Below are 27,550 nucleotides of genomic sequence, written 5' to 3'. Positions count from 1 at the left end.
ATTTTTTTTATCTCATTCCTTTTCGGATTATACGTACGCCCAAAAAAAGGAATGGATTTGCGTTTACCAATTCCGATTGACTTTATTAGCAGCGACATCCCAACTTGAGTTTGCATTACCAGCGAAACTGCACCCATAGTTGTTTTAGAAACAGCTGCAGAGTTGATACAAATTCCTTGCTATTATTTATGTTTAATCAACATTGATTTTACGCTATATGCCACGTGACGTACATACGAATGTACCAAAAAGTATGGTAGGACCAAAGTATACAGTGTGATGGTTTAATGGGAAATCAATAAATTTTGAGTGCAAATGTAACTTCTATGATATTTTGCCCATATGGTCACCGAAACAAGTTATTATTGATGAGAGTATTTTGCAGATAACCCCTTAAATTTAAAAAAGTAAAATATCTAATTTAATTAAGGGGTCATTCCTAAAACAAAACTTCAATCATAACTTGTAAACAGTAGTCCTTGGGGTAAATTGTCATAGAAGTTACATTTTTGACTCAAAATTGATTGATTTCCCAAAGAACCCACTGTTCTTCGGTCCAACCTTGGAGAAGAGACGTTTATGCTGGAGATAAATTGCAATCATACTCTATAGCGCTAACACGAGAGGGTCCTTCCCATGAATGGCAGTAAAATTTACACATAGTACCCTGGGTTTAGGTTGCGGGCATATTAAACTTTAGGTACCACATAGTTACAGCAAAAATAACTACAATTTACACTTGACTAAGCTAGCAAAATATTTCAAACCAAGAGCTGGTTGCTTGAAAACCATGCCACAATTTTAAAACAACCATGGATGGCCCCCAACAAACCTCTCCAGTATCCCTCCTCCAAGGTCTTCACCCTGCATGAAATTACGTACAGGTCTCCAGTTGTGAAAACTTAGCATGAAACGATGAACTTAACCACCGAGTCGAGTCCACCATCACCCCTGGCCTCACTATAAAGATAGTCCGAACTTTCGATGGATTCGGAACCCTCTCTTTCATATCTTAGAAACCAATCAGCTGGGGAGAAACACGATCCCTGGAAGCTATATAGTATATATATATATATACTCTACATTCGAATAATATAGCTAAAGTAAGATATCGACAATATATACATTGGAAAGGGGATTGGACTCCTTTCCCAGTTCTACTAGAAGTACAGCCGAGCACCATGTAAATCATTCTGTAAGCCTAATTTCATCCTATATTCATCAATTATTCGTATGTATCCCGGATTCCCGAGTATAGCCCTAGTATTTTGTTTCCCTTGGGCGTATTTCGGAGTACAACATTATCTACGCGAGACTGAGCTGAGGTGAGTGAACGAGGAGGTTATATTTCCATACGGTTATTTCAATAACCATCCATATTTATGATTAGGCCAATAACATGTTAGAATAAATGTGTCTGTAGATTGAAGCCAACTTTAGTTAAGGCCAAAAATAAATAACAGAAATAGAGATAATGTGGTGGAAGGAAGACTGTATGATGTTGTTTACAAGAGTAATATCGCCTTCTATCTATTTTTGGTCAACCAATCAGCGCTCTATTTTAATATTAAGTAGCTTTTAAGCTAAGGATCTTTTTCAGTATTGTTTGATCTATTTTAAGTGTTGTATATCAAGAATAGGTTAGCTTTGGTTAGAATTAGTATTAGGTTGACTTAGGCTAAGGTTTGTTTAGGCTTAGTATTAGGTTGATTTAAGCTTAGGTTTGGTTGGGCTTAGTTTTAGGTTGGTTAAAGCTTAGGTTAGGTTTGGTTAGGCTTAGTTTTAGGTTGGTTTAGGCTTAGTTTTAGGTTGGTTTAGGCTTAGTTTTAGGTTGGTTTAGGCTTATTATTAGGTTGAATTATGCTTGGGTTAGATTTGGTTAGGCTTAGTATTATGTTGACTTAGACTTAGGTTAGGTTAGGCTTAGTATTAATTTGACTTATGCTTAGGTTAGGTTAGGTTAGGCTTAGTATTAATTTGACTTATGCCTAGGTTAGGTTTGGTTAGGCTTAGTATTAGTATTAGGTTGACTTATGCTTAGGTTAGGTTTGGTTAGGCTTAGTATTAGTATTAGGTTGACTTATGCTTAGGTTAGGCTTAGTATTAGGTTGACTTATGCTTAGGTTAGGCTTAGTATTAGGTTGACTTATGCTTAGGTTAGGCTTAGTATTAGGTTGACTTATGCTTAGGTTAGGCTTAGTATTAGGTTGACTTATGCTTAGGTTAGGCTTAGTATTAGGTTGACTTATGCTTAGGTTAGGCTTAGTATTAGGTTGACTTATGCTTAGGTTAGGCTTAGTATTAGGTTGACTTATGCTTAGGTTAGGCTTAGTATTAGGTTGACTTATGCTTAGGTTTGGTTTGTTTGGGCATAATATTAAAGTGGCTTAGGCTTAGTTTAGGGTTTCAATTTCAATGGGGGGGGGTCACCTTGCCGTCTTCTAACCCTTTACCCATTCATATCTATCAAGACACACTTTTTCATGTTTTTAATGCTGAACATTGTTGCGTAGAAGACTTAACTTAATTTTTGCTGCATCAAACATTTACTTGAATTAATTTAAAAGCGGGGTAGAAGATCTTCCACAACGGACATGGGCTAAGAAATATTTCGAACAAAACAATTCCCCGCCTAGCGTACAAAAGCATAGGGTGGGGCGCAAGAATGCAATTGGGTGGGCACCATACACTGTCAGTATACATTAAAAATCCTCGACCAGCAAGGTTTCTATCTCAGCGGGATATGGGCCGAGTTGATGTCGGCGGAAGTAACCTAGTATCCGGTCTTTGCGCGGTGCCGAGCGAGCGCCACGCCGTTCTTTAGATTAAAAGATGCCAAAGAAAAGAAAAGCACCAAGATATCCCATCCATACAAGTCTGGCTTGCTCTTTTTAGTTCGTTTCATTTTCAATTTGCAATATTGAACAACGCTAGTTAGTTTACAGTTTTACACGTAAGTTAAAATTGGAATGCGTTGTATATTGATCATGGGACGGATTAAAGTTTGTTCCGGTAAATTTAGTCAATTGGGTCTTAGGCTACGTTTGCATATGCATGAATCTTCGCCAAGTTTGGATCATACTTGTAAACCAGATTATCTCAATTCGATTTCAAAATACAGGCTCATTTTCTTAAAGAGCTACATAGTTGGAACAAAAAGGGTTAGAACTAGATGAACTGATAATTCAAGCATTGAACTAACAATTGTCAAATGAACTGACTGAAATTCTAGCTCCCAATTTTGAAAACTAAACTAAAAAAATCTAAATGAAAACCGTGCAAAGCGAAATGATGATAAACAATAGAGCAATATTCAGGTCGTATCTTATCCATGGGCCATATGGGTCCCACGAACATAAGGTACTAGGGAGGGAGTTCCATTATGGGGCCCAGTGTACTGCCTAGTCCAGGATCACTGTCTGTATTTTAAGATCTTGAGTTGGCCTTGCAATATGGGGGCCATATTTTAAACTAACTAAAATATACTAACGAGATAGCATCCAGATAAACTCAATCAGAACAGAGCTCTAATCCACTTCGTTCAATCTGGCCATGCCCTTGCTGTGCCATCCCTTTATTACACCCACTTTAACGGACAAAAAATACTTATGAAGACGGAAGCCTTGGAATAAGAGGGGGGAGGGGGGTAAGAGCTGGTAATTTATGAGGCCTCTAGATCCATCATTACATGGCCATGGCATCTCTCTATCTCTCTCCCGTCTGGCAAAAGCAACCCATCCACCCAAGTCTTAAGATTGATAGTGAGACATACAAATTAAGGAAGAAGGCCGCTTGCTGAGAGTTTCTTAAGCCTAACACGTAATTAACAGGACAAACTGCCACTCTGCTTCGTAATAGACCTTCCCGCATTGGAAAGTAACGTCTGCTTATCTTGAAACTATTAGCAGAGACGGTTTCTTACGGAAATCTATTCAACGTACATGTCTTTCACTCAGGTTCGATAAGGAATACATTCAGCTAATAAGAATCATTGTATTCCATTTTAATTTCAATGCGTGTTTCGTGGGCCGGGCTTGGGAACTTGCTATCCGTCACGCCTAATAATTCTGACGTCTTTCTTACTGTAATTTCATTGGTTGGTAGCACCGCGAGATGAGACACGCGCCCAGAGAAATAGATTATTCGCCAGGTGAAATTCATCACACATTATGATTAGTCTAGTTCTTCAAACAAAATCCGCCTGGATACGTTGATAAAATGGCTGGTACACAACGATTCCAATTAGCTATATTTATTCCTGGTTCGACGCACTAAACCTCCTTAGGATTAGCATATTTAGTCGACTTTTAGTTAATGAAGCAATACCAAAACTACGTGTCTATAAAGAAGTCCCTATCTTTTTCTTAAATAAAATGAAGATTAGATTACATTTCGTCAATAGGTGTTGGAGGTTAATTTTTCCTGACCTTGTAGATTAATTTAATTTGGGAAATTGAATCAAATTTAAAGTAGTCAATCTATTATTATTTATCAAGTTGTTTGCATAGGTTCTTGAGAGGAGTTAAAATTAAAATAAAAGGATTAAAATTAAAATTAAAAAACAAAGAACTTTTTTCATTATTTCTAAAAATAAACAATTTTTCAAATAAATAAAAACATTTAGTTGAGTGTAGGGGAAGCCAGCATACAGGGGTAAATCCGTAATGTATTTTCTACCCAACGCCTGTAGAAATGTTTTACCCGCAACACACCAAAGCTCAGAGAGAAGCTACCCCACAGGATTCACATTTAAAATTCATATATATATATATATTTTTTTTAATATAATCTTGATTTTTTAACTTCAAGCATTTAGCATCTTTAGAAAGGGAATAAATAGCACCATGAAACATTGAAAGTAATATAAAACTATAGTTATTACAATCCCAAGTGGCAATTCTATGAAACCACCGAAGTTGTTTACCATTTAACTCGATTCTGACAGTTCAATTCTGGGAAAACTAACCGATATTGAGGGCAACAATAGGCCAATTAAGAGATTTACATTACTGGCTTTGAGAGAGTTTATCATTAATTAACATTAATTAACAAAAAGAAAAAAACCAAACTTTAAAAACATTCCTAACAAGATTTCACCAGAAGCAATTTCTGCATTTTACTAATTCATCCTAAACCGCTAATGCATTTACACTTAATTAAAAGTGCTCTTCAAACAAAAGTGATTAAATAGTAATAATCAAACTAGAGTACAATACCGAATAGAATCGAATGAAAAGAATGAAGAAAATTAGATCTACGCCATAAAAGAAACAAAAAGAAAGACGCTAAGTAAAACTTCCATAGAAAATAAATATACGCTTGAATCAACACGGGATCCCTAGCTATAGACTGTTTCCGTAAAACTTGCGTACAAAAATGCAAACAAAACAAAATAGAAAAGAGATATTTGAACTGCAGAGATTTTTCAATTGTCACGTGAATATTGTAAATGAAGCTATGCATGCAATAACTAACGTCATTTTAGTTCAATTGCTTAAATGAAATTTTCAACATTGGTATAAAATAAGATCAAGAAGTGATATCAAGTTTATTAGGGAGAAGGTATACGATGAATAAGTATTGAAGTATTCTCGCGCCATAGTGCCAGTACCCCTTTCAAAATACAAAGGGGGACGTAAAAGGAGGCCGGGCTATTTCGCCTCTCCTCAGTCGAAAAATATGACTGTAATTTTCGTCATTCGCGTCGTGCTGACGTGAGTTTTCAAGAACCAATGAGATGCTGGTTGTAATTTAGAGGCGGGGATTAACTCCGGACTTACGTTTGGACTGAAGATAAAGCTGGAAATGTGGCCAACTTATACCTTCTCCTTAGTAAACTAGATATCACTTGTGAGTTTCATAACAAAAGGGAATAGCTTACGGGATCTATTTTTAAATTGCAGTTAAATATTCATAAGCTAATCAAATCAATTCTTAAAGACAGTACTAAGGGGTCCTCTTCCATTCGACTAAAACTGAAAATTAAGTACCTTTGAATTTTCGTACTGGCCCACAAAAGACGAAACTTTCGTTTCGTATCTAACCCCCCACGAAATGTTCACCGAGTTAGGCCTATCTCTATTCAGACATACGTCTCTCCAGAGACAGTCCAGCGTCAAGTTAATGAGATATTTCATCGAATATCGCGTCTATAGAAAAGTAAGGTTGATTTCAATGCCAAGTTAAGACGGTAGTAATGGGAGGGGACTTAGTAAGAGTAAGGAGCTAGCTTTATTAATTACCCTCAGTATTCATGGCGGCGAACGAGTGTTAATTTCGATTAGGGGCTCCTTCTAAGTGGGGACAAAGGAATAGTGGGCTTTATATACAAGGGCGGACCCGAGGGGACCCCCGAAGCTACACCGAGGTTAGGTTAGAAAAAGATCGCGCCGAGAACTAACTGAAGGAGACGAAAATCTTAGTGGAAGAACCGTGTAACTCAAAAATAACGTACGACCAGTGTGTTGTAAATGTTAATGTTAATGTGGAAACCTCAATAATATCGAGAGTGATACAAGGAAAGCTGCGCGTGAAGTAATTTCCTTGAATTTCTAATATTGACCATCAAGCTAAAATGTGAGGGTCCGTGATGATGTCATTTGAATTATGTTATTTAAATGCAACGGCAATGTTAAAAACTACCAATTATGGCTACGTAATTGAGGTAATTCAGAGAGAGAAGGATGTGGCCTTTAAGGCACTTTACAGGTAGATATTACCAGAAGGGTATAATAGAAGGATAACACCCAGTATCCTATTAAAACTTCAGTTATGTAACATAATTCTTCCCAGGCTCACCCCCTTTTTGTTTGCTCTCCCGCTCATCAAACTTCAGATGGACATCGCACCGTGCTTGGGTGAATTTTATAACTGTTTGGTACTAAATTCTCAGCAGTCAACCCACAAACCTTGATTGTCTTGACGTGTGACAAAAACGCACAAGCACATGCGCCTTGGCAAATACTTAAGCACTAATAGAGTAATGATGAGGGAGCTATTTATCGCGTATGTTTATTTGGTTTAGTAACCTTGCTCCAAATGTAAAATTATGTTACAACTACCCCACTTTTAGGCAAACCTCTCTCGAAAATAAGTATTGTTTACTTAAAACTGTGTGAGGATGAAACTTCGAGTTATGTGCATGTACTCGAGTAAACTCACGACGCTTGGGTCATGACGTCAATGAAGGGATATAATTCAAGCTCCTCCCACACCTGTAAGTATCATCGCGCTACCACAAGAATTCCATGCACTTTTACTCCTTAATTTAATTACTTGGACCGGGAAAGCCCCATCCATGTTTGACCTCGGATAAAGTTCAATAAAACTAAAAGATACAATGTTTTCACACTAAGGTGAGGTAGAGTCTAACCCCTATTCGAAGACAGTCGTGTAAGAGAAATAGAAGAGTTCCAAGGAGAAGGAAGAGTATATATAGAAAAGGATATCTGGTATCAGCTTCCGCCGGAGATAGGGGTAGGGTTCGCCACGCTTACACCCTTCTCACTGGGGTTAGGAGTTGATATTTACGGGCCATTAACTTTTATTACGTATCCAGAAGACGATAGACATTGGGAGAAAAGACCCTGAGGCCAAAAGGCTACGCTAAAAGGGGGGAGGGGGAAGCCGGAAGAGCCCGCTCAAAAACAAAAACACGTTTGTATGGTTAAAAGGGCTCCCAAGTTCAAATCTTATAAGATATCAGATTTTAACCTTTCATGGGGGAACACTAGTAACATAGACTCGTATTCTTGGATAGCTTAGTTGGCCAAGGAGCTCAAAGACTATAGGGGAATGTAGCTCCATCAACATGGATAAATAATGTAATAGAATGAAGAGTGAAGTAAAAGTTGGTCATTTTAGCTGAAGATTCAGTAGCGTTTGTATATAACGCGAGGCCAAGGTTCGAACTCAGGTATTTACTGCCACTATCATAGGTTTATAAGATATGTTCCGTAAGTGTGACTCTACTTATACAAGTTCGTAATGCTAGAGACTTACAGCTCGAGCTAGTTCGAGAACGACAAGCGAGAATTGAAGTCCTACACTCAGTGGTTAATTTTGCAGTCTAACTAAATCTGTACTAAGCCTTTGACAGCGCCTCACCAGGTTTCGCTTTACCTCGAATCTACGACCTAGGTCACATCATGATAAGCTCCAGTTTGTAACCAGTGACCAAACTTATGATAGGAACATATCTTATGAACTTATAAATTCGATATATTTGTTAATTTATGATTCAATTAATTTTCTAGATAAATATTTCTTATTCTGCACTTGGACCCAGTTACACCACGAAATATACTGGTATAGAAAGGGAAAAGACAGAGTCAATGACGCATTTGAAGCCTAATCGCAAACAATGACTTGGAAGAAAAGACACATCCCAGTAAGAGAGAGAGACAGAAAATATCTTTTATAAGGAAGCAAGACGTATTAAGTTTGTCCTCCATTGACATTGGTATCTGCAACAGGAAGTTACACAGAAGAAGCAATATTTTTTTCCTTTACTATATAACCTACATCCCAATCCAATTTTTATCTAACAAGCAAAATAATGAAAAAAAAGGAAAATAATATCCCTTATTTTCTTCCGGGAAACCAATACAGGAGTTAGATCCCAACCAGTTAAAGTTTGCTCAATGGACAGAGTTACGCCCATGTCTTAAATACGCTATGTCTTTGGCAAACTATGGTTGATACTTATGAAGAGGATAAGAATGTCGTGCGTCTGACTCTGTGTAAACACGACATTAAAAGTTTGGCTTTGACTGTTCCTTGTTTACCATTGAAAGTAACTAACTTCCGTTTCATTTCAAGCAATATTGATCATATAGAGAAATAATTTGAGTACCCATTTAGCGTTAACTAACAATTTAACCTTTAAACTTTGAGAAATATTCTAACTATTATTATTTGGTACTCAGTATCTTAACTAATGGGCAAACCAAACTATATTGGGTGTGTGCTTCTAGACTTAGATAACTTCACTAAATACTTAGAAGAAATACCATTTTCTCCCTAATGGAAAGCAAACATAAGTAATTCGACGCCCGCCTGTTTGTTCATTGGATAATCCAAAGTTTATATGATACAACTCCCCTTCAGTTTATATAAAAGATTAACATTACCAGGGACACTTGGAAAGTACAATGGTGGTCGTGCAATAACAACATACTTATTCTTTACCGTTTTAACAGTTGAAAATGGCCACCAAAAACTTCCAATTTACAAACTGTTAACCTAAAGTTAAACACTGCCCTCCCTCTCCACAATGGTTACTTGAGAGAGTTACATAAAACAGTACTACATGTTTTACATATTAACTAACAGAAAATGGCCACAATAGCTTCAAATTTGCAATACAAAAAAAACGAAGGCAATATATGCAAATGTATGGTGCAAACATCACGCCAAAAATTGGTATACTTACAGAGTTCTTTGAAAGGTTCTATGATGATTTATATCATTAAGAGTTCACAGCCTAACAATTAGGTAAATCACTTAATTACCTAACCTAATTAAAAACGAATTATGGAGCAGTAGAATCTTGTAGTCGCGCCGAAACACGCAGATCCACCGGCTCTAATCAGTAATGAGTGATGACCTCAAAAATGGCGGCGCGATTCCCACGTGAAACGGAAATAATCAAAAATGGCGCAAAAAGGGTGAGGGAGGGGTGCTTCGTCTGCTAGAAATCTACCACCATGGAGTGATAGTTCTGGAGACCTGGATAAAAATGGTTTATTCCATGGAAAATTATAGACACGAATTAATTATTATTCATCGTTATTCATAATGGTCGGAAATAAACTTTATGCTATGAAATATTCTTAACCACTACTGTCGCATCAATGAGAATTTTCATAAACGGTATAAATATAAACTTTTGACTGCACTGAGGGCTACATCAAACTATAAGAATAAAACAGCTTAGATAAGGCAAAATAATGGCCCAAAATATATCTAATTTCGATTCCATAACATGCCCATTCCCGAACTTTAGCCTTATAAAACAGCTCTAAATAACTTTAGCTACAGTGCTTTTGGAAATATAGTGAGGCAGCAGATCAACGTCTTTGATTTTATTAGGACCTAGGGGAAGAGCGCGTGGTGTGTCACTTCTCTACAGAAAAATGGTTTGCGATATAAAAGATGAAATCGGTCTTCTTTACGAGAACGCTATTCCGGGATCTAACGGCTGTTTAGAGCACTAAAAATCTTGGACCAAGACGTTTCGATAAACAACCCTAACGAAATTGCCAATAAACGTTTCTCTAGAGAATTTTTTCCTAGCCAGTGACACGATATACCCAAGGCGTTCTCCTCTTAAACCCTTTGAAACCCAGTTTATTTCAGATAGAAGCATACGCTAAAATCAATTTCAAGGAGTTTGGCCTGTTTGGGTCCCTTAAAACAACTTTTTAGATCAAACCCATCCCCAGCTTTATAGGCCATTATCATGCCACATAATGTAAATAAAATAGTTGTCGTAAAAAAAATCTGTGAAGAGAATAATCTCTATCATTAAGATGTTATAGAATGTTTGTAAAGTAACGTTATATTCATCCCTTAAGGCTAAGGTGTTTCTGACTCTCACTACTATATTATTTCTCCATGGTGAACAAAACTATTGTAAAATTAACAGCTTATGTCCTGGTCCGAAATAAACTTTCGAAATTATTTGACAGTTGGGAAATGTTTTGGACAGCGGTTTGATGAGCGAGTTTATCCCGCCAAATTTTAATTTTATGTAATTGTTTATGTATTTAAGTCCGATTTAAGCCTTTTGAAGTTATTCTAATTCTTATCCGATCAAGTAAGGCAAGTGTTAATATAAAAGAAACAATTGACACTTTGAGAAACTGGATTTGTGTGGTGAAGAATAAGCCTAAGCTTAAATGCAACTTTGAACTTTGAAGCCTTCAAATTGAAGGTGGTGTAGAAAGGTATAACAATGACTTGAAAATGAACTCTCACTCAATTGACAACTTGACAACGAAAGTTAATGAAGAAATCGAGGATAAGACAACAATATCTGTGTAGTACCAACCTGCCTCAAGTTGAAGAATTTGTGATAGTGTAGAAAGGTAGAACAATGACTTAGGAATGAACTGTCACTCAGTTGACAACTTGACAACAAACGTTAATGAAGAAACCGAGGATAAGACAATAATATGTGTACCAACAAGCCTCAAGTGAGTCAAGTTGAAGAATTTTATTGGATATTGCTATGGATATGGACATAATGGACACTTTCACAAGGATGAGAAAAAATTTGAAGTTTACAAAGGTTCTGGGTAAGTAAATTATTCGAGTCTTGTTTGTTATGTTAGATATTTTGTTGTCTTCATTATTGGGAATGGATGGGAGTCCAGCAACCATAGAACTGTAATATGTTCACTGCAACCTGTGGATCAACAAATTTTAATCAAATTCTTACATACTTGCACTTGGGTCGTGTTCCCATCCATGGTCCTAAACAATGCATAGTTCATTAATGACAAATCGTGGACTTTACATATGAATATTTATTAAGAAAAATACAATAAACTTTATTTCAACATCTTTGATAAAAACTTAAGTGCTGAATCGTCAACAGTCAGGCTATTTGCATCAAAATAATGATGAAACCTACGTGTTCTCGTTGTCTGACTTTCATGCCGAAAATTTTCAGTGTTGTTTATAATTTTAAGCGCGCTTATATATTCTATTTTCTCGAAATTATTGTTTACGTGTTGGACTGGTATAACTGTAGAACTTATTAGATTCACAGCATTTAAAATGTATGGATCAAATGAGCCATAATTTGTCAGACGAAACTCAGTTTCTGTTTCATTCAAATGTACTGAATCAGTTAAGGCTTCATCTTGGTCGCCAATTACCAAAGCTGCAGTTAAGTCATTTTTGGCTTTCTGGCATGCTGCTTGTTCAAACCAGGATGATATTTCCAAAGACAATCGGTTAGAAGATTGTTCATCTTTGTAGGACTTGTAATCCGTGTAGATTTCTTGATTTGCGCAAAACCCTTGATCCAAATCGGAATAGTTGTCAAAAAACGACGAGAACTGGTCCAATAAGGCTCGAACGAGAGGTTCCTTTTTAAAATCTTTCTTAATATCTTCAGTCTTGACTTCGTTACCATCACCTTCTTCACTAATCCAACTAAAATCCAAAGCATTTTTCTTGGATTTTGTTGTATTTTCAACAATGGTAGTGTTGCCAAAGTCTTTTTTGGGTAATGGCAACCAATTATCTAAGTTTGCGTGTAAGGGGTAGTACCCTTCACTCTTGAAATGTTGTAAACATTGGCAACAATCATCGTAGTCAGAACTAAGGAGAAAATCCAGTACTCCTTTGCGCAATTCCTTATCGAGGCAGTATTTTACAACAGGGGAGTTGAAGTTAACCCCATTTTCCGTTACACTGTTACTATCAGACCAAAACTGAGTTTGGATTAGAGTCTTACGAATATCTTTCTTGCAATAACGAGTTATCAACTTCAAGTCTTCTTTACCGTAATTTAATTTCAAATCTTCAACAATTTTTCTTAAAAACTTGGCGCATTGGTTGGCGGTAATATCCAAATTCAACGTTTCAAAGTTAGAGTTTATGCAACCCATGACAAAGTCCAAACTTCGACTGGCGGTTAAAATAACGGGTTTTTTCGTTGTCTTTATGAAATTATTTACCGAACTCCAAAATCCTTCGTCTTCGTCAAAAACTAAGTCCACGTCGTCAAATAAAATTATGGATGAGCTGGAAAATTTTAGGCCCTCTTGATTTTCACCAACAGGAGTTTCTTCAGTTGCAATTGGATCGGAATCTTCAAGTAATCTAGGCTTTTCGGACTCTTCAATAGATTTGCTGCTGATTTTGGATTTTTTGAGCTCATTTTGTTCTTCAGATAGTTCAAGAACTTTGCTGCTGATTTTGGATGTTTTGAGTTCATTTCTTTCTTCAGACGGTTCAATATCTTTTCTGCTGATTTTGGATGTTTTGAGCTCATTTCTTTCTTCAGACGGTTCAATATCTTTTCTGCTGATTTTGGATTGTTTGAGCTCGTTTTGTTCCTCAGCTGGTTTAAGAACTTTGCTGATTTTGGATTGTTTGAGTTCATTTTGTTCCTCAGCTGGTTTAAGAACTTTACTGATTTTGGATTGTTTGAGTTCATTTTGTTCCTCAGCTGGTCTAAGAACTTTACTGATTTTGGATTGTTTGAGTTCATTTTGTTCCTCAGCTGGTCTAAGAACTTTGGATTGTTTGAGTTCATTTTGTTCCTCAGCTGGTTTAAGAACTTTACTGATTTTGGATTTTTTGAGCTCATTTGGTTCCTCAGATGGTTCAAGAACTTTACTGATTTTGGATTTTTTCATCTCATTCTGTTCCTCAGATGGTTCTAGAACTTTACTGACTTTGGATTTTTTCATCTCATTCTGTTGTGAATTTTTGGATACTTTCGCTTTTTCATCTTGAACTGGTTTCTTATCAACAGATTTCAACCAATTTCTTATGCTGTTTAGTTTCGTTTTTTCAACATGATCCTTAACTTCAGGAACAATTATCTCCGGCTCTTTTTCTTCATTGGGTTGTTGCTTCTTAAAATATGCAGCAATTCCTTTAGGTTTCTCATAGTCAATTTTCTTTGGTCTACCCCTTGGTTTTTTAACAACAACCTCCTCCTCCTTCTCCTGGGATTTTTTGGGATTTTCGACATCTTTTTTCTCTTTCACTTCATGTTTAATTAAGAATCTCGTTAAGGCATTGGATGCTAATCCTTCCACGTGATGTGATTGCGTCGCTTCTTGAAGTTGGCTTATTATTTGCTTACTTCCTCTTACAGATGAGGCGTTAACTTCAAAAACCTTGAACTTGTATTCTTGAGCAAGCGCATAAACGAGGCTCGTTTTCCCAAAACCAGTTGGGCCTGTTATTAAAACGCATCTAATCATTTCGTCATCGATATCACTCCACGCGTATGATGAACAGCTTGATTCGTTATCTTTGGTTGCGGATCGTTGTTTGTTTTTCCATTCCAAAAGCCATGACGCCAAAAACTCGATATTTATATTGTTGCCGATAACTTCAGAAGCTTTTGAAGGTTTATACAATACATTCCATAAAATATTACTAACATTATTTTTATTCTTAGTTATAACTGATTTAGCGTTTCTTTCTACGTTTTCCAAAGAACATTTGTCAAAATTAGAAATTTTAGTTAAGGGAGAATATGTTTTTGAAATTACAGGTTCGTACGTTAAATTATCAATGTAATTAAATGACATATCGCGTTCCCTTACAGTTTCAACGCTTGGTAAACATTGCACGTGATTTGGTAGTAAATTATTATAATAAAGAAAATTATCTTCATTCCATATGGATGGGGTTGGAACAGTCCATACTGATACAGTTTCTTTAACACAATTATTTTTAGCGTTACAATTAACATCTTTAGAGTTTTTGTTAACTTTAGGCTTGGTTTCAATTTCAAAATCAATAAAAACTACCTCGTCGTCATTGTTTTGATTAAGTTTCTTAGACGATTTTGTTTTTCCTACGATTTTGGAGGCGTCTGATTCATTTGTAATAGAAGTTTTTCCTTTCTTTTGATGCTCGCTTGTTGTAACTTTAACTTCTCTTTTCGTTGGTAAAACCTTTGCGTCCTTTGACGGAATAGTAGTTTTCTTTGGCGCCTTCTCTCCCTCATTAGTAAAAGCACCAAAATAATTTCTTCGTCCGTGCTGTCCATCCTTCTTAAGTTTGGTTTTCTTAATTACCGGAACACTCTCTGTCTCTACGGGTTCGCTATTATTTTCTAACTTTCGTTTGGCGATATTTTGTATTCGACTCGATTTTCGTTCGACAGGGATAGTATTATGTTCTTGAGAGACTAATTTAGTCTGTTTCAACATTGTTTTAAGATGATTAAATAAGAATGTTCATTTTTAAGTTAGTTTATTAGAAATTATAACACATGGCACCAGCCTAAAAACGCGCGGGTAACAGGATATTACGAGTTGAGAGCCAAAATAGTTACTTCTCACTAAGTGTGATTGTCTAAGATTACGTACTATTTAACATAAAATAACGTAACGGTTTTAATTAAACAATTAAAATAAGTAACATACGTTTGAGCCACTCCAACGTTTCCCGCCAAATATCCGTGATTTGTTTACGTCGACTGCTTAAATCGTGTCAGTAAAAGGAGTCCGCGGCGCTGACACCAGGCTTGGAAATAAGGTTTATTTCTGAACTAGTCCTCCGGACCAGTGTCTCCTGATGTCTTAAATATGAAACTGGTCCCGGGACCAGTGACCCTTCCCCTAATTATTTTTCTACTGGTCCCAGGACTTGTGGTCGTTCTCTCTTCTAAAAAAATCTCTCTCGGCTTAGGGTTGTATACACAACTGGACTCATGGAGTCGAAATTTATGTTAAAATGAAAATAATTAAAGAGGTCCCCATATCAATTTTTAATAAAAGTAGGAATTAATAAACTAGTCATTGGGACCAGTGACCCTCACGTTTTGAATAAAAAAAGTGGTCCAAGCTATTAATAAACTGGTTTTTGACCTGTAAACCTGTCTTATTTCCTAGCCTGGACACACGTATAAACTCCAATTTCGTCTGCTTATAATTTCGTAAGTGGGTTCAAATTTTGGCGCGACAGTTGCTTTTGTTGACAAATTATCCATTTACTGTTTTTGTAAAGTGAAAAATAATAATAAAATGGCGATAAGGTCAACATTAGAATCGCAAAATACTGAACAAGACGAATATCTATTGATAGCTAAACTTGATAGCACAAAGAATTTGGTTCGTGTCTTACAATCCATTGGATTTAAAGAAAGTGTAACGGTATATGCCAGCGAAAATGGCTTAAAATTTACGGTAGAGGATTCAAAATGCTTGCAAGCTTCAGCATTCATTCAAAAAGAACTGTTTGAAACATTCACATTGAAGGAAGATACAGTTTCATTCAAAATCCCCTTACCAATACTATTGGATTGTTTAAACATCTTTGGTAGTGCCAATGTTCCTAACACCTCAACTGCTTTAAAAATGTGTTACGAAGGTCTTGGACATCCAGTTATACTTTATTTGGAGGAAAGCGGAGTTTTGACTGATTGTCATATTAAAACTCATGACGCGGATGATGTCCTTGATTTTGAGTTTACCGATGAAGCTTGCAAGATTATTATGTTATCCGATGTTCTAAAAGACGCCTGGAGTGATTTGGATCATAGCAGCGAAGTTTTGGAGCTGACCGTATCGCCAAAGAAACCTAATTTTCGCTTGTCAACTTATGGAGCGTATGGAGAGGTTAATATTGAAATTGACAAAGATTCAGATGCAGTTGATTCATTTAAATGTACCCAAACATTGTCAAACAAATACAAGATGTCATTGATGAAGCCATCCCTCAAAGCTTTAAATGTATCCTCAAAAGTTTCCATTAGAACTGACGAAAGAGGAATTTTGTGTATGCAGTTTATGATCAAAACTGATGATCAAAGAACATGCTTTGTTGAATATCTTTGTTTACCAAATGAAGATATTGATTGAATAAAATTGTTTGTTTTGTATTGTAAAACCAAAGTTTATTTTGTAGTATTTATATATAGGGATATAACAATATGGGATAAACCCCTCCTACAAAACGTCACACCTCCTCTTACCCAATCATCTTTACTCCCCCACTACCCTTCTACTTCAGAAAATCCTCCGCATTGTAGATGTAAGTGGGAGGAGCCTTGTTGAACCCCGCCCCTTTTGCTATTTCTCTATTTTCTTCCTTTTCAAAACCCGAATTAGGTCATTAAAATTCACTAATTAGTATTAAATAAACCTTACTAAGTATGAAACCCCTCCCACAAAACGTCATACCTCCTCTTACCCAATCATCTTTACTCCCCCACTTACCTTCTACTTCATAAAATCCTCCACAATGTAGATGTAAGTGGGAGGAGCCTTCTTGAACCCCGCCCATTTTGCTATTTCTCTATTTTCTTCCTTTTCAAAACTTGAATTAGGTCATTAAAATTCACTAATTAGTATTAAATAAACCTTACTAAGTATGAAACCCCTCCCACAAAACGTCATACCTCCTCTTACCCAATCATCTTTACTCCCTCACTATCCTTCTACTTCATAAAAACCTCCGCAGTGTAGATGTAAGGGGAGGAGTCTTCTTTAACCCCGCCCCTTTTGCTCGTTCTCTATTTTCTTCCTTTTCAAACCCCGAATTAGGTCATTAAAGTTCACTAATTAGTATTAAACAAACCTTACTAAGTATTAAATAAGGTAAAATAAAACTTTATTCATTCACAATTAGTATAATATATAAAGTTTATTTTGCAGTATTTAGATGTAGGGAGGTAACAATATGGGATAAACCCCTCCTACAAAACGTCATACTTCCTCTTAACCAATCATCTTTACTCCCCCACTTACCTTCTACTTCATAAAAACCTCCGCATTGTAGATGTAAGTGGGAGGAGCCTTCTTAAACCACGCCCCTTTTACTGCTTCTCTATTTTCTTCCTTTTCAAACCCCGAATTAGGTTATTAAAGTTCACTAATTAGTAATAAATAAACCTTACTAAGTATTGAATAAGGTAAAATAGAACTTTATTCATTCACAATTAGTATAATATATATATATACATTCATAACTTAACATTTACACGTTAACCTTCAAAGTACGAAATAAGATAACACAAACCTATCAATTAAACTTAAAATACTTTACCTTTACACAGCTAGAGATCAACAACCATCGTGTAATATCTCTTTTATAGAAACAGCCTCCGAAGTTAATTTAAAATAATCATAAAAATATAGATTATTTATTTTCTTCGTTCACAATCTTTTTTAGGGGATATTTTTAGGTGGTGAGCTTTCATTATATTGTGCATTTAATTAATTGCCAATTAATTAAGGGACTTTTGTTATTAATTTACGAATATATTTATTATATTGCTTAATTTGCTTCTTGTGCAAAATGGTTGGTTGGGGGAATGTGCTAAAAATGTTTTATTTAAATCTATAACAGATTTTAAATATAATTATTGTCATTAAACAGTTAATTTTATTAATTTATTTTCTTTTCGAATTTATATATATATATATCTATTTTAATACTAAATATTCTACTTATCACCTAGTGAAGGGGTTTTTTATCAACAGGTGGTTTATATTTACTCTATTTGTCAAACATTATTTAATATTTACTTTCCTGTTAATAGAGTTATTTCAATTCGGGGGAAAAAGAGAGATTTTGAGGCGGGGTTTCGCTAGTCCCCGCCTAGGCGCCATATTGTGCGGGCAATTAATCATAGAATTCTTCAGCGGCCCGCAAGTAGGGAGGGTGAAAACCGGCTCCGTTTATTGGCAGGCCCAACTGTGACGTTTCCCCCCTTCAACTGATATAGCTCTATAGATAACAGTTAACTGGTGGGTGTGGCCTAAGTTTAATTTATGCATTTATGAAAACTACTTTTTCCTATTTTATATTTATTTTTTATCTCTGGTTCTCTTCTTTCTCACGTATTTGTGTAATTATTTTTATCTCTGGTTCTCTTCTTTCTCACGTATTTGTGTAATTATTTTAGCTCGTCTGACTCACGTTGTTTTAATTATTTTTTTAATCATTTTCGTAATTAATCTAATTAGTAATTTAATTAAATTGAATTGAATTCAAGACTTGCGATAAACTGAATTGGTTTGGAATGGAATGGAATGGAAGGGTTGATAATAAGAAAATTATATATAAAGGATTAATTGCGATAGGTTTATTTTTTTTTAAAGATAGCATTAATTAATTTAATTTTGATAGATTAATTTGAGCAATTATTTCCTAATCTTTTTGATTTTTAAAAGTTGTTTTTAATTTAACATATTTTTTAATGTATTTTAGATAAAAATGAGAGATATAATAATATTGTTCATGTGAAAAAAATAAACAATACTGTTTAAATTAAAAACTAATACTGAATATACAGTTATGTACAAAGTACAATCAAGAAGCGATATCTAGTTTACTAGGGAGAAGGTATAAATTCGCGCCACATTTCCAGCTTTATCTCCAGTCCAAACGTATAGTAGGTCCGTAGTTAATCCCCGCCTCTAAATTACAACCAGCATCTCATTGGTTCTTTAAAACTCACTTTCAGCGCGACGCGAATGACGAAAATTACAGTCATATTTTCCGACTGAGGAGAGGCTACGAAATAGCCCGGCCTCCTTTTACGTCCCCCCCTTTGTATTTTGAAAGGGGGACTGGGACTATGGCGTGCTAATACTTAGGCATCTTATACCTTCTCCCTAATAAATTAGATATCGCTTCTTGGTACAATACTAGCTTACTTTTACGTTAGATTTAAAATTATTCAGCAACTAACTACATTTATACAGAAATTTGGCAAAGTTTATTATTTAATTATTTTTAAAGAATACTTAATATTTTCTCTAAGCCAAGGAAAGAATTAAAATCTCATGATGTTAAGCGCTATTTGAAGTTTCTGGAATGTATAGTTACTGTTTAGGGAGATTATTACATTGTTATTTGGCCATATCTGCTTTTTTTTTAATTAGGGAACTATAAGGGAATCTATTTTTCCCTAACTCATTTAAACATCGGTGTCAAAATATTTGAATTAAATGATTCACCATGATTTTGGTTCCCTTAAAGCAAATGTCGGCTCCTGTGGTGCCCCTAACATGCTGGGTAATCTTCTACACACCAATTTTAATTCAGGAACCAATCAGAACTCGTTACAGTCGAGGGCGGAGCTAAAACTAGCCTTCCCTAAGCTTAGCGGGCCAATCAACTCCACCCTCGACAATAGAGCTATCTTAGTTGTTATTGTGACGTCAGTGCCTAGGTAAAACGTCGCGGGCTTAGCTTTTGCAGTGGGCGGCACCACCTTGGTTCTATTGGCAAATAGCATGGGTGACGTCACTCTAAGGCAAGGATAGCCGAGACTTGCTTTAAAAATCACCGTTAAATATGAATTCTTGGCTTATAGAAAATGAAATCCTTGTTTAACAAATTAAATTATCGTTAATTTCAACATTTAACAAGTAATAATCGAAATATATTGATTATCTTTATTAATTTTAAAATTTAGTTTTTTAAAAGCTGCAAATGGTATATTAATCAAATGGGCTAATTGATATATACTTTACTAGTTAAAAATGTTCACAATTACTAATTAATTATCAGTTACAAAAATTTAAGAATACGAATTAAGAAAGGCAATTGAATGGAAGATGGTTGGCTGTTTGTTTGTTTGTTTGTTTTTAATTTGTAATTTTTAAAAGCGACGTATGAGGTATATCTGAAATATTTTGGGTCACAGTTGGACTTTTCGTAATTAATTAATTAATTAATTTTTTAATTCCCTTAGGGAAGGAGATTAATTTTAATTGGTTTATTTATTATTTTTTTTAACCTACGCCTCATGTCGTCATATGTTAGGTGGGATAATAAAGTTCATTGTTATATTAGGTATAGTAAAAAAAAAATAAAAAGAAATACTAAATTGGTTTCCAACATAATTAAGAGATTCAAATTTTAAATTTCTAGGCCTCAATAGCTTTAAAAATGGACTAGTTTTTAGTACCGTTGGCCTTTTTTATGATTAAAACATTAAATCCAAATATGAATAAAAGACAGTATAAAGACTAGAAAGAAGCATTACAAAATAATACTGAAGCTCAGAATAAAAGTTATTGTGTCTAAGAAAAGTTTTTTTACCAAGGGAATTTTATGTAAAGCCCCCTTTCTTTTACGCCACCCCAAGGTTCAAATAATAATGTAATGTTTGGGGGTGATCCATAAAGAAAGCACGTCATGTTTGGGGGTAATCTATAAAGAAAACATGTAACGTTTTGGGGGTAATCTATAAAGAAAACGCGTCATGTTTGGGGGTAATCCATAAAGAAAACGCGTAATGTTTGGGGGTAATCTATAAAGCGAACGCGTAATGTTTGGGGGTAATCCATAAACAAAACGCGTCATGTTTGGGGGTAATCCATAAAGAAAACGCGTCGTGTTTGGGGGTAATCCATAAAGAAAACGCGTCGTGTTTGGGGGTAATCCATAAAGAACGCCTGTAATGGGGGTGATCCATAAAGAAAACGCGTAATATTTTGGGGTGATCCATAAAGAAAACCTGTAACGTTTGGGGGTGATCCATAAAGAACGCCTGTAATGTTTGGGGGTTTCCCATAAAGAAAACGCGTAATATTTTGGGGTGATCCATAAAGAAAACGCGTAATATTTTGGGGTGATCCATAAAGAAAACCTGTAACGTTTGGGGGTGATCCATAAAGAACGCCTGTAATGTTTGGGGGTTTCCCATAAAGAAAACGCGTAATATTTTGGGGTGATCCATAAAGAAAACGCGTAATATTTTGGGGTGATCCATAAAGAAAACGCGTAATATTTTGGGGTGATCCATAAAAAAAACGCGTAATATTTTGGGGTGATCCATAAAGAAAACCTGTAACGTTTGGGGTTGATCCATAAAGAACGCCTGTAATGTTTGGGGGGTCATCCACAAAGAACGCCTGTAATGTTTGGGGAGGGGTCATCTATAAAGAACGCCTGTAATGTTTGGGTGGGTCATCCATAAAGAACGCCTGTAATGTTTGGGGGGGGGTCATCCATAAAGAACGCCTGTAATGTTTGGGTGGGTCATCCATAAAGAACGCCTGTAACGCTTGGGGGGGTCATCCATAAAGAACGCCTGTAACGCTTGGGGGGTCATCTATAAAGAACACCTGTAATGTTTGTGGGGGGGGTCCATGCATAAAGAAACCGTTGGGTCTCATAAAAATTCCATTTAAACGTAAAAAAGGGATGACTGCATCATTTGCAGAAATTATTGTAAAATTCGCTATAGTTCTTCACTAAGTGGTTTTGATTTGCTTTTCTATACTACATTAAATTTTCTGCAATGCATCATTTACCACGAAGCCTAATAACATAACAACTACTAGTTACTAAATAAGTGTTGTTGGAAACCAATTTCCGCAAATAACGTAGGTAAATTTAAGGAAGTTGGTATAATTCAACCTCAAACGCTAGTTATATTGCCTAAAAGACGGCCCCTCATACATCATCGTCAAACTCCGTTCCCCCATTAAAAGATTTTTCATCTAAACCACTCTCGTCCAATGATTCGTTGGATGTGCTAAGTTTACTTTGAACGCATTGCGCTAAATTTAATCTAGGGGTGACCATTTGTTCCGGATAGAGCCACGGTTTGATTAGGGGGTTATTTTTTCGTTTCCATGATTCGTAACCCTGACACGCTTTCGATAAACGTTTCACCATCTGTACATACAATTAATAAATAAATAATATGTACAATGTATGTTTACATTGAGGCAGCTGCAGGGTGTTTGTTTACGTACCTTTGGCGCGCAAATTTGAGTTATTTTATTTACAACCCAAGCTGGCAGGGATCCTAAGGTTTGAAAGGAGAATATGATATATTTCTTGTATCATAAGTTTATAAGTGATATGTTCCTTCCATAAGTATGACATTTCCTATACTTCGTAATGCTACTGAGAGACTTGCAGCTCGGTGGTTAATTTTGCAGTCTATCTAGTCCTATCAAAAACGGATTTATGCGAGAAGAACGTTGAACGTAGCAAATTCACTACCCATCCTCGCATACTTTATTGAGAAACTTCGTCTGCTTATATTTTGACTCCACCCACAAATTCTGTATATAACTACTTCTAGAGATCGAATTTGTGGGTGGAGTCAAAATATAAGCAGACGAAGTTTCTCAATAAAGTATGCGAGGATGTTACTAGAGGCTAAAGCTACGATCCGACGTTCTTAGTACATAAATCCGTTTTTGGTCCTATTTAGTCTGTACTAAGCCTTTGAGAGCGCCACCTTACCAGGCATCGCTTTACCCTGAATCTATGACCTACTTCAATCACTTCATGACAAGCTCCAGTTTGTAACCAGCGACAAACTTATGACCAACATTTTTTATGAACTTATGTTGTTTCAGGGATAGATTTAATTTTAGAAGTAGGAATGGAGAACAGAGTAATATGGGCGCGCGTCACAGTCCCGGACCCCTTTCCCCGGGACGGGGGGGTATGAAAAAAGAGGCGGGTCATAGCGACAGAGGTAAAAGGGATTACGTATTTTTCACCATCCCCGTCAGCAACGTCATCAAAACGTATAGTTGAAGTGAGCCAATAGGGAGAGGGCGTTTGTCAGGGAGGGAAAGAACATCCGACGTCATTTTATACCTCTACCTAGGGGAGCGTTTGTAGGCGCGATACTGAAATTCCCCCGTTAGGGGGATGGAATCGAGGTAAGAGATATAAGCCTATGACGTAGCAAGAATGGGTTTGCCCTCTCCCTATAAGATAATTTAAAATTTTCGTTACGTGTTGGAGGGAGGGGATCTATACTGGGTGGTCTATGAGTCTGACTGAAGTAAGTACTAACCAACCGTTCTCCATTCCTACTTCTAAAATTAAATCTATCCCTGGTTGTATGAAATGATTATTTAGATTGAATTTTTCGACGTTATATAATTACCTCTGGGGTCACACTGCGTGACGTAATTGAATTCGCACCCTCTATCACAAGGACGTATCACAAAACCTGTTAAATACGAAATGCCTCGAACAAAGTTTTTCTTTGGTGGCACTGACTGGGAAATACAAATAATTTGACAATGAATGATGTGTCTGTCTGTCTTATATCGACACACCTGCATCTCTATCTCCCCCATGAATATAATAAACTGTACCTCATGGAAAACGGAATGATTTAAGATTAGAAATTCTTTTCCAGTGTCTAACCAGGATCTTTGTAATACAAAATCCCTGTTTTTTAGGGGTGACGGGCATTTAACTGGAAATTTACAAATTAGTTACGTTAATTTTACGTTCCATCAAAAGTATATAGATATAAAAGCAAAAAGTACACTTCATTAACAATTCCCTGCCTTTGGCTGTAGACATAAACTAAGAATCAAACTACAATCCACTCAACCCCCTACACGAACTAACAAATCAGGGAAGAGATTCTTGACGCCATAGGATTAATAGAAAGTAGTACCAAGAAGCGATATCTAGTTTACTAGGGAGAAGGTATAATTATTCGCGCGGCCATAGTCCCAGTCCCCCTTTCAAAATACAAGGGCGGGACGTTAAAGGAAGCCGGGCTATTTCGCTACACACTCCTCTGTCGGAAGATACGTAATTTTCGTCATTCGCGTCGCCCTGACGTGAGTTTTCAAGAACCAATGAGATGCTGGTTGTAATTTAGAGGCGGGGATTAACCCCGGACCTACTATACGTTTGGACTGGAGATAAAGCTAGAAATGTGGCCAATTTATACCTTCTCCCTAGTAAACTAGATATCACTTCTTGGTAGTACGCGATGCTGGCGATCCAAACGTTAATATATGGTACTAGAGCTAGCATCTGCTACTTTTATGAGCCTATTCACGGCTCGTTCCCTGTGCCACGGTTGGGAAGGTAATCATCCGCAGAGGGGAGGGGAGGGATCAACACTATTCTAAGATAAGGAGGGCTTCTCATATTAGGCCTACACGGTATGAGAAAGTTTTTTTAACGAAGTGTACTTTTTGTTTTTATATCTATATACTTTTGGTTCCATTGTATATTTTGATTAGTCATTGATTAGAATTTTTTTTATTCGATTACCTGCGTAGTAGCCAACGTCATTGTTTGGGTTTAAGCAGCCAATGTCGTAACTTTCCAACATGTACGAATCCCACATTTTTCTATAAACAGGGTCCAAAAGAACGTCAAAGAGCAATGGACCTTTGATGTCCTTATAGTGTGACTTGATCTATACATCAGTAAAAAATATTTAACCTAGAAGAATAATATTTAATCGTAATTTATTTTAATTTAATTACTTTAATCATTTTAAATTCCGTCTCCGGAGTAGTTTTTGTCCAAACAAAAGTAGTCGACTTTTGGTATTCTTGTTTCCAACCTTGGGAAAAACCCAAAATTGCAAAAATATCAGATTTGGGAAAAACCCAAAATCTCAAAATATCAGATTTGAGTTTGGTTTAGAATTAAATTTTGAACAAATATGGATTTAGATTGTCTTAAGCTTTCGTTTGAGTACCTACAAGTCATACTTTGAAAATATAATTTTTTAGTGATAAAGCAGTGGTCATCTATGTTCAATTACACAAGGAAATTGGCTCAAGACTAAAGATTAAGCTTATTTATATTATTTTAAGGTATAAATGTAGTAAGATTATAGTAGTACTTTGTGTCCCCCCTCATAAATTAATTAAAGAGATAAATTAAAATAATTAACGCAGATTTTAAATATTACCCCTTCTTCCCCCTCCCGCTCCAGTGTAGCCAAGACGTTATAAATTAAATATTAATTTTTTGTGCAGAAAACTGGTGCCCGAGTTAATTTAAATAATTATTGTTGCTATTTTATGCATTTAATATTGTCCACCAACGTGAAATGCACAATTTATTTATTTTTAATTATGACGCATAGCTTGCTAGTAGTAGTAGAGAGCGCAATTCGAAATTCGAATAAGCAAAAACATGATCACATCATCCCGGTATTCTTACAAAATAGTTATTTTACATTGATCAAAAAAATTTACCTTCATTGACGTCTACTAAGTACTTCAATTTGTTAAAATCTTCATCTTCAGCAACTCTAACATCTCCAATATTCATATTGGTTATTTATTAAGATTAATTTAATTAAATTAAATTTATTTTATCGCATTTGCTTTTTATTGTGCCTACTGGAAAAAGCGTTAAAAAACGGTAGCTATGGAAATATTGCTAAGGCTCTAAACTCCTTTGTGTCAAAGCCCGCACTCAAAGAATAACGGTATTCTGTCGGCTTTTTTTCTTTTGATCATTGACATCAGAATTCCCCTTTCCCCCCCCCCTAGCCCGGCCCCCAGCTGCTAAAATTTGCATAAAGAGGTGAATAACCACGCCTCCACCCACTTTGCTTTTGGCGCCCTCTGTTAAATTTTCTTTAGTCTAAATATAGCCCATTCGATCACGGGCCGATGGACGTATGCTGGTAGAGTTCTATAGAGAGAGAGCAGCTTACGACCGTGCGCGACTGATTTATTGGGCTACGTTTTTATTGCTTCCACGAGTCGCAGTCGGTCATTTCTAGTTTCCAAATTCAAAATGGCGCCGTACCAAGAAGTTAAAGTACATCCTGTTGTATTATTTAGTATTGTTGATTCTTATGAAAGGAGAAATGATGGAGCTGAAAGAGTAATTGGAACTTTATTAGGAGTTCATGAAAAAGGTGGTGTGGAAATTACCAATTGTTTCTGCGTACCACACAATGAATGCGGCGATGAGGTAACTAGCCAAGGCTTAAGTTTATCTTTTCTATTCCCAGTTCCCACACTTCAGAATCCCGATCCTTAATTGCCATGTGGTCGCAATTTAAGAGTTATTAGATCACTTTTCTTGTCTTAAATTGCCTGAAAAGTTGAAAAATGAACGTTTCAGGTCGCTGTCAATATGGAATTTGCCAAAGATATGTACGATCTTCACAGGAAAGTGAACCCAAGTGAAGTCATAGTTGGATGGTACGCTACAGGGGTGGATGTTACGGATCATTCCCTTTTGATTCACGAATACTACAGCCGTGAAGCGAACAACCCCGTTCATTTAACCGTAGACACAAAATTAACGGGACAGATGTTAGGAATTAAAGCTTATTGCAGCACTCATTTTGGAGCTCCGAGAAAGAACATCGGTACAATGTTCACCCCTGTTAAAGTCAACATTGTCAGCTATGAACCAGAGCTTGTTGGATTGAAATTGACTCAACGTACTAGGTTTAATAAGCAAAGGAGTACCGAATGTATTCCAGATTTGGATGAAATTAGCAATGCCACTTTGAAGATGCAAGAGATGCTCGATGTAGTTATTGGCTATGTTGATGAGGTATTGGCTGGAAGAGTTGCCCCTGATAACAATATCGGACGGTTGCTTATGGATATGGTACAGACTGTACCGCAAATGGATGGAGAGGAGTTTAAAGAGATGCTTAATTCAAATATGAAAGATTTGTTGATGGTAGTTTATTTGGCACAGTTGACCAAAACTCAACTTGCTTTACACGAAAAATTAAGTTTACTTTAAATTAAAGATAATCTTATTTGGTATGGCTAATAAATATGGAGGAATCTTGAAATGGACTTGTTTTCTGTGTCTTAACTCACCTACTTCGTAGTTGTGTATTTGAAAGTACTTGTTGTCTGGGATAAATTACTAAAGATTTTGGTTTGAACAATTTATAAACATGGTTCTTAAACTATGTGGACATGATGACCCTAGAGCTAAGGGGGCTGTTTGAGGTCATGTACTGGTTTATGGGATGGATGGTCTTGAAGTACTTTAAATTTTCACATAGTATCGGTCTGACATTGTAATAGGGAGCTAACAATAGGCTAGGGGGAAGAGATAGTCTGACATCACGCAGCCCCTCTCTGGTTGGCATTTTTGCACGTAG

The 27,550-nt window shown here is 36.1% G+C and overlaps 4 protein-coding genes and 1 long non-coding RNA gene across 5 annotated transcripts; 3 read left to right on the top strand and 2 right to left on the bottom strand.

The window, feature by feature from the left end:
- Positions 1–6,745: 6,745 nt before the first annotated feature.
- Positions 6,746–9,668, top strand: LOC149690423 (uncharacterized). Its single transcript, XR_016383884.1, has 5 exons — positions 6,746–7,005; positions 7,073–7,476; positions 7,559–7,915; positions 8,256–9,495; positions 9,547–9,668. It is a non-coding gene; the product is annotated as an uncharacterized LOC149690423 (long non-coding RNA).
- Positions 9,669–11,513: 1,845 nt separating this feature from the next.
- LOC149690422 (uncharacterized) lies at positions 11,514–15,197 on the bottom strand. The gene has a single exon (XM_089869959.1). The coding sequence runs from the start codon at positions 14,910–14,912 to the stop codon at positions 11,556–11,558; it is 3,357 nt and encodes a 1,118-aa protein (XP_089726085.1). The 5' UTR covers positions 14,913–15,197; the 3' UTR covers positions 11,514–11,555.
- Positions 15,198–15,613: 416 nt separating this feature from the next.
- Rad1 (Radiation insensitive 1) lies at positions 15,614–16,598 on the top strand. The gene has a single exon (XM_089869955.1). The coding sequence runs from the start codon at positions 15,729–15,731 to the stop codon at positions 16,563–16,565; it is 837 nt and encodes a 278-aa protein (XP_089726081.1). The 5' UTR covers positions 15,614–15,728; the 3' UTR covers positions 16,566–16,598.
- Positions 16,599–18,563: 1,965 nt separating this feature from the next.
- LOC149690420 (START domain-containing protein 10-like) lies at positions 18,564–25,926 on the bottom strand. The gene is made up of 7 exons (XM_089869957.1): positions 25,659–25,926; positions 24,936–25,015; positions 24,718–24,865; positions 23,796–23,899; positions 23,582–23,696; positions 22,425–22,477; positions 18,564–22,344 (listed from the first exon to the last, which is right to left on the bottom strand). Exons 1-7 carry the CDS (start codon positions 25,732–25,734, stop codon positions 22,120–22,122), a joined length of 801 nt encoding a protein of 266 aa, XP_089726083.1. The 5' UTR covers positions 25,735–25,926; the 3' UTR covers positions 18,564–22,119.
- A 260-nt stretch (positions 25,927–26,186) lies between these two features.
- On the top strand, positions 26,187–27,232 carry eIF3f1 (eukaryotic translation initiation factor 3 subunit f1). The gene is made up of 2 exons (XM_089869956.1): positions 26,187–26,388; positions 26,542–27,232. The coding sequence occupies exons 1-2, from the start codon at positions 26,209–26,211 to the stop codon at positions 27,178–27,180; spliced, it is 819 nt and encodes a 272-aa protein (XP_089726082.1). The 5' UTR covers positions 26,187–26,208; the 3' UTR covers positions 27,181–27,232.
- Positions 27,233–27,550: the final 318 nt, after the last annotated feature.

Source organism: Phalangium opilio, unplaced genomic scaffold, assembly GCF_054372755.1.
Source record: "Phalangium opilio isolate 3A_F unplaced genomic scaffold, DU_Popi_V2 ptg000031l_1, whole genome shotgun sequence".
Classification (NCBI taxonomy): domain Eukaryota; kingdom Metazoa; phylum Arthropoda; class Arachnida; order Opiliones; family Phalangiidae; genus Phalangium; species Phalangium opilio.
Note: the sequence above shows the minus strand (reverse complement) of the source record. Positions and strands in the feature narration are given on the sequence as shown.

Coding starts and splice junctions, on each gene's coding strand:
- LOC149690422 (XM_089869959.1), bottom strand. CDS start 14,912: ATGTTGAAACAGACTAAATTAGTCTCTCAAGAACATAATACTATCCCT.
- Rad1 (XM_089869955.1), top strand. CDS start 15,729: ATGGCGATAAGGTCAACATTAGAATCGCAAAATACTGAACAAGACGAA.
- LOC149690420 (XM_089869957.1), bottom strand. CDS start 25,734: ATGAATATTGGAGATGTTAGAGTTGCTGAAGATGAAGATTTTAACAAA. Junction 25,016..25,658: donor CTTAGTAGACGTCAATGAAG/GTAAATTTTTTT, acceptor GTTTTTCCCAAG/GTTGGAAACAAGAATACCAA. Junction 24,866..24,935: donor CGGAATTTAAAATGATTAAA/GTAATTAAATTA, acceptor ACTGATGTATAG/ATCAAGTCACACTATAAGGA.
- eIF3f1 (XM_089869956.1), top strand. CDS start 26,209: ATGGCGCCGTACCAAGAAGTTAAAGTACATCCTGTTGTATTATTTAGT. Junction 26,389..26,541: donor ACAATGAATGCGGCGATGAG/GTAACTAGCCAA, acceptor TGAACGTTTCAG/GTCGCTGTCAATATGGAATT.